At 37.1% G+C, this 13111-nt stretch overlaps 1 protein-coding gene and 1 pseudogene across 1 annotated transcript; both read right to left on the bottom strand.

Moving 5' to 3' along the window:
- Positions 1 to 4313: 4313 nt before the first annotated feature.
- On the bottom strand, positions 4314 to 7461 carry LOC127755159 (receptor-like protein EIX2). Its single transcript, XM_052280803.1, has one exon. It carries the CDS (start codon positions 7431 to 7433, stop codon positions 4503 to 4505), a length of 2931 nt encoding a protein of 976 aa, XP_052136763.1. The 5' UTR covers positions 7434 to 7461; the 3' UTR covers positions 4314 to 4502.
- Positions 7462 to 11029: 3568 nt separating this feature from the next.
- LOC127755774 (receptor-like protein EIX2) lies at positions 11030 to 11867 on the bottom strand (annotated as a pseudogene).
- Between the last annotated feature and the right edge of the window lie 1244 nt (positions 11868 to 13111).

Below are 13111 nucleotides of genomic sequence, written 5' to 3'. Positions count from 1 at the left end.
AAAAACTTACATTGAAAAAAACTTACTTTCAAAAACGGAACTATTTTTCCACACCAATGAAACTAGTGCGGAGGGCTTATCTATCTATCTATCTATTATATACTAAAAGTCCATTAAACTTTCTACAAACGCTCCTAAGCCGCCACTTGGCGTTCTAATAAATTAGAGAAATCCAAGAAATTTTAAGAAAAAAGCAAAACATCTAACCCTCGATTTTCACTTAATATAGCGGGCCCATTATTTTACACCATTAGATCTATTTTAAACAAAATAAAGCAAAATCCCATCTGCCAAAAATCCTGTCCGGCTCCCCTCCCTCATCGGCCTCATCTATCTCCTCAGCGATACGTACGTTCCTCCCTCTCATATCCTCTCTCTCTCGTACACGTTCCTCCCCCTCACATCCTCTCTCTTCTTTGTTCCTTCCATCTTCTAATTTTCTAGATAAAAAAATATTATATAAAAAAATAGATAACTAAATAATTATATTTTTACAACATATTCTATTTATCTACGTTAGTCATGTGTTTTGATGTATAAGAAATACATCGCTCGACAAAACTCCGGCAAATAGCAAAAATTAATAACATAGTATGTCATGACAAATAATTGCACGTCCTCTCTCCTTGCTCACATTGGCCTCCTTAATTTCTACTCCATTAATAATAAATATCTATTAAATTAAACATCGTGTATATCACTATATCTATTATATACTAAAATTTCATTGAACTTCCTATAAAAACTGTTAAGTCATCATGTGACTATATACAAATGCTCATACATCGCCAAATGGCGCTATAATAAATTAGAGATTTCTAAGAAAAAAAGTAAAACATCTAACCCATAATTTTCCCTTAAACCGCGGATTCGTTGTTTTGGACCATTAGATTATTAGATATAAAATTTCATTTAACTTCCTATAAAAACTGTTAAGTCATCATGTGACTATATATATACAAATGCTCATACATCGCCAAATTGCGCTATAATAAATTCGAGATTTCTAAGAAAAAAAGTAAAACATCTAACACATAATTTTCCCTTAAACCGCGGATTCGTTGTTTTGGACCATTAGATTATTAGATCTATGAAAATATAATCTCTCACTTCTAATCTACCGTTTCTATACGAGAGAAAATACGTAGTAAGTACTATCCATCCGAGAAAAGATTGAAATAAAGAAGATAAAAACAAAAAAAGTTACAGATTGAAAAGAAAAATTCACAACTAAGAGATAAAATGATGACCAGCCCGGCCTATTAGCCAAGATTAAGTACGATCCATCCCAAAAAAGGATCGAAATAAAAAATATAAAAACAAAAAAAAATACAGATAGGAAAATAAAAATCATAGCTGACATATAAAACGACCAATCCGGTAATCTGCTCACCACTCAAGCATGTATATGCACCATCTGTTCTTTTCTTTTTTCTAAGTTGTTGAGAGCTAAAACATAATAAAATTTTAAAAACAAGTAAATTTCATAAAACTACATATACTTTACATGATCTATCACAAAACTACAGATTTAAGAATTTGTTTCACAAAACTACAGATTTAGTGTCTTCGTTTATCACAAAACTACAGGTACTTTGTACAATATATCACAAAACTACATATTTAAGAACTTATTTCACAAAACTACAGATTTAATATCTTCATTTATCACAAAATTATTACAGGTTTAGTATCTTCATTATCACAAAACTACAGGTTTTAGCATAGTTAAAATCTATAGTTTTGTGATAACGGAGACACTAAATCTGTAGTTTTGTGATAAATGAAGACACTAAATGTATAGTTCTGTGATAAACAAATACACTAAATCTACAGTTTTGTGAAATAAATTCTTAAATCTGCAGTTTTGTGATAGATTGTACAAAGTATCTGTAGTTTTGTGATAAACGGAGACACTAAATCTGTAGTTTTGTGAAACAAGCTCTTAATTCTGTAGTTTTGTGATAAATTGTGCAAAATACATGTAGTTTTGTGAAATTTACTCCTTAAAAACATTTTATTTATATCTCCAAATAAATATGGACTTCCATGGTTACATCTATCGGTGTCTTCTTCATGGAGGGTTACATGCATGCGTGGATCCATGCATGTATTAAATTTTGAAAAATATATGTTGAATTTATACTTAGTTTAATTCTTTCTATTTCTGACATTCTACATATATTTCTATCTATCTATCTATTACAATATTATATACGGAAAGTCCATTAAACTTCCTAGAAACACTTCTCTGCCACCACGTGGCACTATAATAAATCACATAAATTCTAATAATAAAATGCATTAACCGTTGGTTTTCATTTATTTTGGTAGACCCATTGTTTTATCCATTACATCTACCTTAAAACACTACCAATTAGATTTATCTCTAGAAGTTCCCACTTCTAGGTGCACATAAGTACAATACATACGTACCCACGCAGGCCCCACGTTCCTCTCTTTCATTTTGTTCTCTTTGTGAAATCCAAAAAGCAATACACCATTAAAAATTTTGAATTCAACTCAAAACTATATTTGGGATTTAAATTACAATTCAAAGCTCCTTTGGCTTATAGGAAAAAAAGTGTGCGGTTGGGATTCCTATTGATTGCATCACTATACTAGATTTGCACGAATATATTATAGTAATTATGGAGGAATTAAAAATTCATATACTACCGATAACATGCAAGATCAAGAGAGTAGCCTATCCGATAAGCTCTTTAGAACTCGACCTTAAATTTACTACTTAGCTACTAAAATGCTAAAATATGTAGTATAAAATACATTGATCAATTATAACTTACGAGGTATATCCTCACTACCACTCTCTACAAACCTCTAAGTCATAGTGCTTACGAGGTATCCATGCACAGCGCACCTAACAATTAGCTAATATCCAAAAAGTTGCAGTATATCTCTACGGTAATAAAATTAATAAAATAGAAATAAGATGCATGCACATGTTTTTTCCTTCGCATGGGATCAAGACAATCAAACTGCTAACGCAAAGGTTGTTTGGTTAACTGTAGTTTATTCATGCAATGATAGATGTTGATTTGATCTATGTGGGTTAACAAATTTTAAAATTCATGTTATTTTTGTACTCTATCCAAAATTCAATTGTTCTCCATTTTACACACGCATTTCTAACGTATTTCCAACCTATATATTTTTCCAATCATGTGTTATAAAGGAACCTTCAAATTCTTTCACACAGAGACAAGTCATAATATTTAAAATCCTAATAACATAAATTACGATAGTTTAAATAAGATGTCCGCGCAACTGCGCGGGCTACTTTCCTAGTTTCTAAAAAATATTTACATTTTAACCCTTTTTTGATTCTATTTATATATGGGTCCTCGATGCTAGTGTTGTTGGCGCTGACCCCCTTCACATCACTACTTAGCTTCTACAGGAGGGCAAGGGTGTCGGCGCGAATGACACTAGCGTCAAGAAAAGAGTCCATTCCTGAAATAAGTTTTTCCAGAGATTTATTTGTAAAATAAGTTTTTTAAAAGGGCTAAAATATAAAAAAAATAGCTCCGGGAGATGACCAGTCTTCTCATAATTTTGCAAAGTACTCCCTTCTATAAGACATTTTTTTTCATAGTAAAAGTTCTTTAAGTTTGACCAAGTTTATAGAAAATTTAGAAATATCCATAGCACCAAATTAGTTTTATTGAATATATTTTGATAGTATGTCTCTTTTGTGTTGAAAATGTTGCTACATCTTTTTATAAACTTAAAATGTTTGACTAGAAAAAAGTCAAATCGTCTTATAATATGAAACAGAAAAAAATACGGAGCCAAAAGCCCATGTATGTAAAAAAGGACAAAAAAAAAACTCCTGGGAAAAGGGGGAAAGAAAAAACATTATTAATATATGCATTTTGATCAATTTTATATCTCTATGGAATATCGTCTTGTTATATTACGGTATTTAAAAAAATATGTAAGTTGGTTACCCATATCTAAAATCCTCGATATGCCACTAGACTTCATTCCATTTTCCCTATGATTTAGTCTCATTTCAGTTAGTACTTCTTTAGTTTGTAAGCCCAGTTCAACAGGAAGTAATTAGAATGTTTAGTCTTTCAGGGACTAGCTGATTTAGAATTTTTCAGCCAATCGTAGTTGCTTATTTTGCATGCAGATTAAGGGAGAATATAAGCCCAGAAAAGCTGATGAAGTTTGCGGTGCAAAACCTCTGCCCCAGCTCTGCTTGTTCTGTTTTCATCTTTCTTCAGGTACTGTAGCTGTTCGACAACATTCAGAACAGAGCTCTGATAGAAAGAGTGAGTTCAGGATTTAATCTGAAGGGTGATTTCTGACATACTACACAACTGTACAAGTACAAACAGATGCAATATATACATCAATGCGTATCTATGCATCATATAAATTTAGGGTACTTGCTCTAATAAGCTCCATACATTACAAATATACAACCCAACTAATAGAGTCATATACACCTGCTTCAGCTTTTTCATCTTTGTCTATTCATAGGATTCGTCAGAGTCGATGGATGACCATGCGACATGCGACATCAGCAATCTCGGATCTGTTCTTCCTGTCAATCTTGCCCAACCAACAACCGCAATCACACAAACCTCATCATACACCTTGTCCAAGAGACAGAAGTAAGCAACCCTCCAAGATTTCCTGAACAAAAGGGCATAGAAGACAATCCAGAGACCTGCCATAAATCCCATCACAACTCCAATGGAAAATGGCCCTATGTCAAAACCTTGTTTACTTCTCATCAGGTGACCTTGCTCTGATGCATCACTTTTATAACAGCTTTTTTGGAGAGGAGGCCCACAAAGACCATCATTGCCATCATACAGATGATGGTTTTGATCATAGAGGGTGCCAAGTTGTGTCCCTGATGGTATTCCTCCCACAAGATTGTTATAAGATAGGTTCAGAAAACTTAAAGCCGATAAATCAGTCAGACTTTGTGGGATTTCACCATAGAGCATGTTCTTCGAGAGGTCAAGCGATTCCAATGACTGCATGTCCCCAATTGAATATGGAATTTTTCCACTCAAATAGTTACTCGATAGATTCAGATTTATCAATCTATGAAGATAAGTAATGTCTTCAGGAATCACACCGGTCAATAGATTAGAGGACAAATCAATGGTCACCACAGTTACATTTTCTTCATCATACTCAAGTTCCAGCCCCTTCATGGTCACAAGAGATTTGTAGTCACATCCAGATAGTCTCTCTTCATGCTCGTTCGTATAATATTGTTTCGGAACCATTCCTGTCAAATTTGCCAAATACTGAGGCAGGGGACCTGATATACTATTGCTTGCAAGATCCAAATGAGAAAGATTTCCAAGTTTGGTGATGCTGGCAGGAATATTTCCAGAGAACATGTTATGCTTAAGCCGCAGAATTTCTAGCTTGCTGAAATTTCCAATCCATGTAGGCAAATTCCCAGAGAATTTATTCCATGAAAGATCAAGGAAGCTTAACTCTGTCCAACCCTGAAGAAAAGATGGGAGGTTGCCAGAAAAGCTGTTGTTACTCAGACGAAAAAATGACATCATGCTCATCCCAGAACATTGAGGAAACTCTCCATCAAGTAGATTGTTGGATAAGTCTAGGCCATGTAAATTCTGCAGTTCACAAATAGATTGTGGAACATTCCCGGTGATACGGTTGGATAACAGATTCAACTCAGCTAGTTTTGGAGATCCAATATTTAATGGCAGAGGTCCTGACAATGAGTTGTTTGATAAATCTAATATAGTGAGGTTTCTCGGCATGCGAGGAATCAGATCCGCTATTTGGTTCGATTTCAGATATAATTTTTCCAATGACATGTTTTCCATATTTGTTGGCAATCCACCACTGATTTGATTACCGGGAAATTCCAACAACTTGGCCTTTGAAAATGTTGTAGAGAACCAGTCTGGGAATGTGTCATTTATGCCTGCATCATTCATAGCAAGTGCAACAATATCAACCTGTGATTGAAGCCATCTAGGAAATGAGGGGCCCATCGTAATAGATGCAAAGTAAGCCTTCTCTAATTTGAAGGGAGGTAACCACTGAGGATCCATCACAATCTTCAAATGATTGTAACACAAATATATCGACTTCAAGCTCGTCAGGTGCGCAAAGTGCTTCTCTGTGATGGTACCACTCATGTTATTGAAATGTAGGTACAAATTCCTCAGATTTGTGAGCATACCTATTTCAGAAGGCACCTGTCCAGTAATGCTGTTATTGAAGAGGTCAAGAGTGACTAAGCTTGTTAGCCTTCCAATCCAATTTGGTAGCATCCCGGTTAAATTGTTGCCAGCCAAATGAACTTCCTTCAGTTTGCTGGGTGAACACTGTGGTAAACTCTGAAATATATCCATAATGTTTCCATATTCTAGCCTACAATCAAGGTCTAGAACTTCCAAATTGCATAGATTCTTCAAGTTTGCTTTCATGGTGCCCATCTTGCCATTTTTCGACACGCTCATGCCCATGCTATCCTTGTGATCATCAAATGAGAAATCAAGAACTTGGAGGGACAGCATGTTTCCTAGCGCTTGCGGAATATCACCGTACAAACTAGTCGAGCTAAGATTGAGATTCTTGAGAGATGTCAAGTTCCAAATCCAACTAGATTCAGCTGGGTGGTTAAAGTCATTGTTGGAAAGATCAAGCATCTCAAGTTCCTTGAAATTAAGCTGTGGGAGAGACTGGCTTGCACTCTGAAGTGAGCAAGAAGAAAGGCTAACAATCTTCAGAGAAGGGATCATGTTCAGAACATGTGGCCAATCAAGTACAGTGCTAAGGTTTACCCCATCAAGGTTCAGATATTGCAAATTGGACAAGTGTGCTAACCATGAACCATCACTAATGTACAGAAATGGCACCATGCCGGATAATCTTATCCCGGAGAGATCGAGATATCGCAAGTTCGAAAGGTTACCGAGCTGAGGCGGCACCATGCCGGAGAACACTATCCCAGATAGATTCAGATATCTCAAGCTTCTGAAAGAGCCCAAGAACTCAGGGACATGTCCAGTGGAACCTGCAAGGTTGTTCATGCTGAGATCAAGGTACCTGAGATGCTCCAGCGAGATCAGAGACTGGCCTATCTCGCCGGCTAGCGCTGTTCCGGCGTGGTCGTTGCGGAGGCGGAGCTTGACGACATGGCCGGTGCGGTTGCTGCACCGGACGCCTCGCCATTGGCAGCAATCGTCCTGCAGCTGACCACCACCTCGTCGCCATGAGGCGAGGAGGCCTGCAGGGTCGTCGGTGACGCCTTCCTTGAACACCAGCAGCGCGTCTCTCTCGCGCGGTTTGCAGTAGCTGCCGATGGCTGCAGGTGGTGACGGCGTCGCCGCCTGGCCATCGGCGGCGATCATGAGGAGGAGGAAGGAGGCGGCGATGGCCGGACGACGCATGAGCATGGCTAAGTGATTGATTAGCTGCAGTGTGAGATGCTGGTTCACTGTGTGTTTTGGTAGCGAGTGGCTTGATGGATGCTTGTGTTATTATCCATCAGCAAAAGTGACTCTCCATGGTGGTTAAAAAGCCATCTCAACAAAGCTAGGTCAAAGTCACTGTACCTCTCCATTCCATTCCATTTTAAACGCAGCCATGAGTTTTCCGTGTACTACTTTAATTGTTCGTCTCATTTGAAAAAAAAATTTATGATTCGTATTTTTGTTGTTATTAGATGATAAAATATGAGTACTTTATGCGTGACTTATGTTTTGTAATTTTTTTCTCAAAAAAAATCTCAAATAATGATGTACTCTCACTTCTTGTATTTCATTTAAATAGTTATGAAAAATTAAAAAAAATATCAAGATAAATTAATACATGATATATCACTTTACAAACATATAATAAAACAATAAATATGGTTGTGAGAGCACGTATACTATAGTTAGAGTTAAATTTGTATTTTTTACGACTTACAGTGATTGAATTTTAACTTGCTGTGGAGTATTATATCGCATATTAATTTATCTTTTGTAAAAAAATATATTTGGATGACAGGAGTGGATATCCTATGGGGATTAGAATCCATTTAGTTTCCTACTTCCTGGCAAGTTGGCTTGACCAGGAAGAAGTCATTATGCATGCATTATGTTCGCAAGCTGTCCATTTGTTATACTATATCATTAAATCATCATAGTGCATGCACTGTTACATAGGAGAAAATTGGAATCTAGTTTCATCAAGTGTACATATACATACATATATATATATATATATATATATATATATATATATATATATGTATGTATATATATATATACATATATATATGTATGTATATATATATATATATGTATATATATGTATGTATATATATATATATGTATATGTATATATGTATATATATATGTACATATGTATATTACTGTATTTAACCTAAATAATTGGGAAAAATATTCATACTTAAAGTTTCAATGCATGTTTACATGACAGTAGGGTAGACTTATCCCACCACTCTATGTCTTGTCTTTTCTTTTTCGGGGAAAAATACTTTTGGCTGTGTGTCCAACTGTCCATTGGGAAAGAAGACCGGAGAAGTAAAATATTTTCATTATCTTTAAAAAGAAATCCATGAAGAATGTAATTATCAGAGAATCCAGATATTTTGAAGGAAAAATCTCCTAAAGGGTATCTTGATTCTTGAGTCACCAACTCACTTCACCTAGTATAGCACTTTATTCTAGTGTCATATAGCAGACGAGATCAACGACGACTTCTCTTTGGGGGTGTCACTTGCGTTCGGTTGATAAGTCGCTTTGACAAAAGACTTACAGATGAGAGATCGATGTACCTCGAACGATGTGACACATGTCCATTAACTCTACATTGTTGATCGTTTTACTCAGTCTTGATTGTAACTTGACACGACACCATATATTTGAGCAAAATAGTTTTTTTTTTACTCCAGTCCTGAAACTTAGGTGCGTTCGTTCCAGGCAGTTCAGCTCTCCCCTCTCGTTTTCCGCGCAAACGCTTTTCAATCTGCTAAATGGTACTCCCCCGTCCCAAAATATAAGCATTTTTTACTCTGACATGGTCTCCGAGATGTTATTTTGACCAACAATATCTATCAAACTAAAATGTTTTAAATAAAAATAGTTGCATATTATGATAGTTTGTTTAATAATAAATCTAGTAACATCAATTTAATATGATTGATCTTTTTGTTTTGCTATTAATTGTCGAAGTTAGAAATATTTGACTTGTCCCTATACTAAAAATGCTTATATTTTGGAACAGATGGAGTATGTTTTTTTTAAAAAAAAATTTATATACGAAAGTTACCTAAAAAAATCATATTGATCCATTTTTTTTAAAAAAATACCTAATACTTAATTAATCACATGCTAATGGACCGCACCGTTTTCCGTGCTCATTGTTCGTGTTGGGAAGGAGAGCGAACGAACGCAGCCTATAGACAGTACATGGTTTATGCTAACCCTTCCGCCTGTGGCCTAGTGGTGGGACTTAGGGCCTGTTTACTTCATGTTCTGGAAATCTCACCTGACTCAGGTGTAGCTCTCAGGCATTCGATTTTGTGCTCCCGCGGCTGGATCGACCTGCCTAAGAGAGAGCCCCTAGGACAAGTCAGCAACCAAATAAGCCCTTAGCCACAAACCCCACCGAGGCGAGAAGGGGTGGAAGAGGAGCTGTGTCGGCATGGTGGATGGAAAAGGATCCTGCTGCCCGCTACCTACTACCTATTGTTCCTTGGATCTCTCTAGGGTGACGCTCCACCCATCACCGGAGTGCTCCTTAGAGCAAGGTCAATAGTACAGCCAACTACTGGCTCCAAAACATCTATAGCCAATCTAATAGCCCATTCATACAATAGTTAGTTATAAAAATATACTACACCATTAATACACGGGCCCACCTCTCATACACACATAACATCTTGGAGTCCGTGTTACAGCCGGCTACAAATCTGTAGCCCGCTTTCTTCTCTCTCTTCTCTTTTCTTCTCGATATATGGGTACAGCCGGTTTATAGCCTGCTATTGTACCTGCTCTTATAAGCACTTTCGACCGGTCGCTGGTGGTGACATGCTCCACCTGTTTGTCCGGACCACAAGATCTGCTGCCATCTCCGTTGACGGTGAGCCTCGGCCTTCGGTGAGCGACGGCGGCAGTGGCTTTGGCCTCCGATGACAGTGGTGGCTTAATGTATTTTATTTGTAATTCAGATTTGTGATGAATGTTATCAGTCTGTAATGTTTATGTGATGATATATTCTGCTTCATTTTGGTTGGATTTGTGATGATTTTGAGATTTAATTTCTAAATTTGTGATGTTGATCATGGCTCGAAACATCGGCTCGATGAATTGACTCGATCTCTATGCTTTTATTTTTAGTTGTTCATTCCCAATCAGTGCTGCCTCTCAATTCGACATCGATAAGCCTACCTCATCAGTATCGGTATAGAGGTGTCGGTTCTAAGTCCAGCGCTGATGGTTGTTTTGAAACTGGCATTGAATTGGTCTTCTATACTAGTGACGCATCTTGACAAGTGTGGACCTCCATGGGCCTAAAGGTCTATAACTCAAATTAATTTTCACCATGCATACTAAGTTCAATAGGCCAAAATAGGCTGGACTGGCAGGATATTGGCTCAAGGCTGTGTCCCCTATCCACCCTTCAAAGCTTAGAGCTGCAGAGAGATGATGGTAATGGGGTAGTTTCTTTCACATAATAATATCTTAGTTGGACAATAGGAATATCTGAACCAGATTCCGTTTGATATCTTTGTGGTTGTCAGGCACTGCCATGAGTGGAACTGGAATTAACCGAAAATGACCAAATTGTTGTATTTATCATGACAACAGAGACAGTAAAGAATCACAAAACAGAAGACAACAATCAGTACATTATCTGAACAAGACAACAGCCAACATTATTTTCAACTTAAGAATGACAAAAAAAAACGCACAATCTAACACAGATAGTACACTACAAATCTATAATCACTCAGTCATGGAGGCAGCATCACCAGCACTGATTATTTGGTGGCCTCCTTGCTTGCTAGACTGTTCCAGGTAACAACCAGAAACACATATGCTTTGTCATATACCTTGTCGAAAAGGCGAAAATAAGCAATCCTCCAAGATTTCTTGAATAGAAGGGTCAAAAACACCACCCAGAGGCCAAGTACAAATCCTATGACAAGTCCAAAGCAGAGATACAATAACTCATAGTGGTCTTTGTAACTCCCGTAGTCATTTGATGCGTCGTTCCCAGGGCATTTCTTCTTAAGAATATCCCCACAGAGACCGGCGTTGCCATCATACATAGACGGATTATTGTTGTAGAGTGTGTCAAGTTGACCTCCTGATGGTATTCTTCCTATAAGATTGTTGTAGGACAAGTCCAATGTACTTAAGTATGTTAATTTTGATATGCTTGAAGGGATTTCACCTGAAAGCTTGTTCTCTGAGAGATCAAGCGACTCTAATGAAATCAAGGCGCCAATCTTGTCAGGAATATGTCCGCTCAAGTGATTCAAAGATAAGTTCAAGTTCAGTTAATGCATCAAGATATGTTATCTCCTCTGGAATTTCACCAGTCAAGTAGTTGGATGATAAGTCAATAGTCACTATTCCCAGAAGTGCAAAGCCTTGATATTTAAGATCTTGCCTCTTGGTAGTGACTGATAGTTCACCAACCATATGTTTGAACCTCGAAAGATAACGGTCAACTCCCCGTGAATAATTGTTTGGGAGCTTATGTAGCATAGACTTCCTTTTTGTCATAGCTTCAAGATTTGATAGCTGCCAAGGTATAACACCGGATAGGCTGTTGGCTGCAAGATTCAAATGGTAAAGTTGTGAAAGATCAGTGAATTGTTAGATTTAATTGGGTAATTGATCCATTTAAATCAATTAAATCAAATAAATTCCAAGGCTCATTATGCTAGGAATTCATGTGTATTCATTCTTTTATGGGATATCAATGGGGTGAAGAGTTTTGAGAATTAATCCATTTGATTCCATTTGATTAGGGAATTGGTAACTTATATCAATTAGTCCTAATTGATGGATGGTTGATGGTTGTGTAGTGGAGGATGGTTCATGGCTAGTTGATGACAATTAGTTGCTCTATTCCTCTTCCTATTCCATTGGTAACTTACATCAATTTACTCCTAATTGATTGTTGGTTGATGGTTGTGTAGTGGAGGATAGTTCATGGCTAGTTGATGACAATTAGTTGCTCTATTCCTCTTCCTATTCCATGACTCTTACTCTTCATCTTCCATTCCTCTTATAAAATGAGAATGGATTTGATCTCCCGCGAGAATAGTGAGACACACTTTCATCCATTTTCCAACGCTGTTGCTGCTACGGTAATCCCATCCCGACGAGTGTGTGCACACGCGTTGGGAGAGTAGGCCTCCGAAACCATGCGCTGCTGCGACGTTTGCACGGACGGGCGGGCGATCAGGTTTTTGGGGAGCGCAAGGCGCGACTACTCACTGTTCATCAACATCTACTTCACCTTCACCAATATGTCAAACACTGGAGACAACGGCAACACTGGATACAAGGAGAAGGAGGCTCCCGTCAACACCAACGGAGGCAATACTGCCTCAAACTCCAGCGGAGGACCATTCTTGGGGTATAACCTTCTTACATTATTTCAATTAGAACTTTTACTGTTAATGTTCATCGCAATGTCAACATTGTGTTATTATGTGATTGTTGATGCTTATTCTACATTAAGCATGCTCATGTTGATTACATTCACCACTATCACTGGATCAAATCCCATTGTAAATATCATGTTTATTATCTTGTTATTTTGGATTAAAATATGCCGAATTATGATCAAATTTCCAACATGATATTGGTTGGAATATGACCATCAAACTTATTGTAGCTCAATTTTAGAAATCGCAGTCTAACCAAGTTACTGATCCACATTGGCAATTTTCCAGATAATCTATTCCATGAAATAACTAGAAAAGTTATACTTGTGCAGCTCTGTAGAGAAGGTGGGAATTTGCCAGATAAACCATTTTTACTACAAAAGAAAGCTCAGGTGTTCCATTTTGAAACATCTAGGAAGCTCTCCTTCAAAATTATTG

Source organism: Oryza glaberrima, chromosome 11 (assembly GCF_000147395.1).
Source record: "Oryza glaberrima chromosome 11, OglaRS2, whole genome shotgun sequence".
Lineage (NCBI taxonomy): Eukaryota > Viridiplantae > Streptophyta > Magnoliopsida > Poales > Poaceae > Oryza > Oryza glaberrima.
Note: the sequence above shows the minus strand (reverse complement) of the source record. Positions and strands in the feature narration are given on the sequence as shown.

Excerpts from the sequence above, each read along its gene's own strand:
- LOC127755159 (XM_052280803.1), bottom strand. The coding sequence starts at position 7,433 with ATGCTCATGCGTCGTCCGGCCATCGCCGCCTCCTTCCTCCTCCTCATG.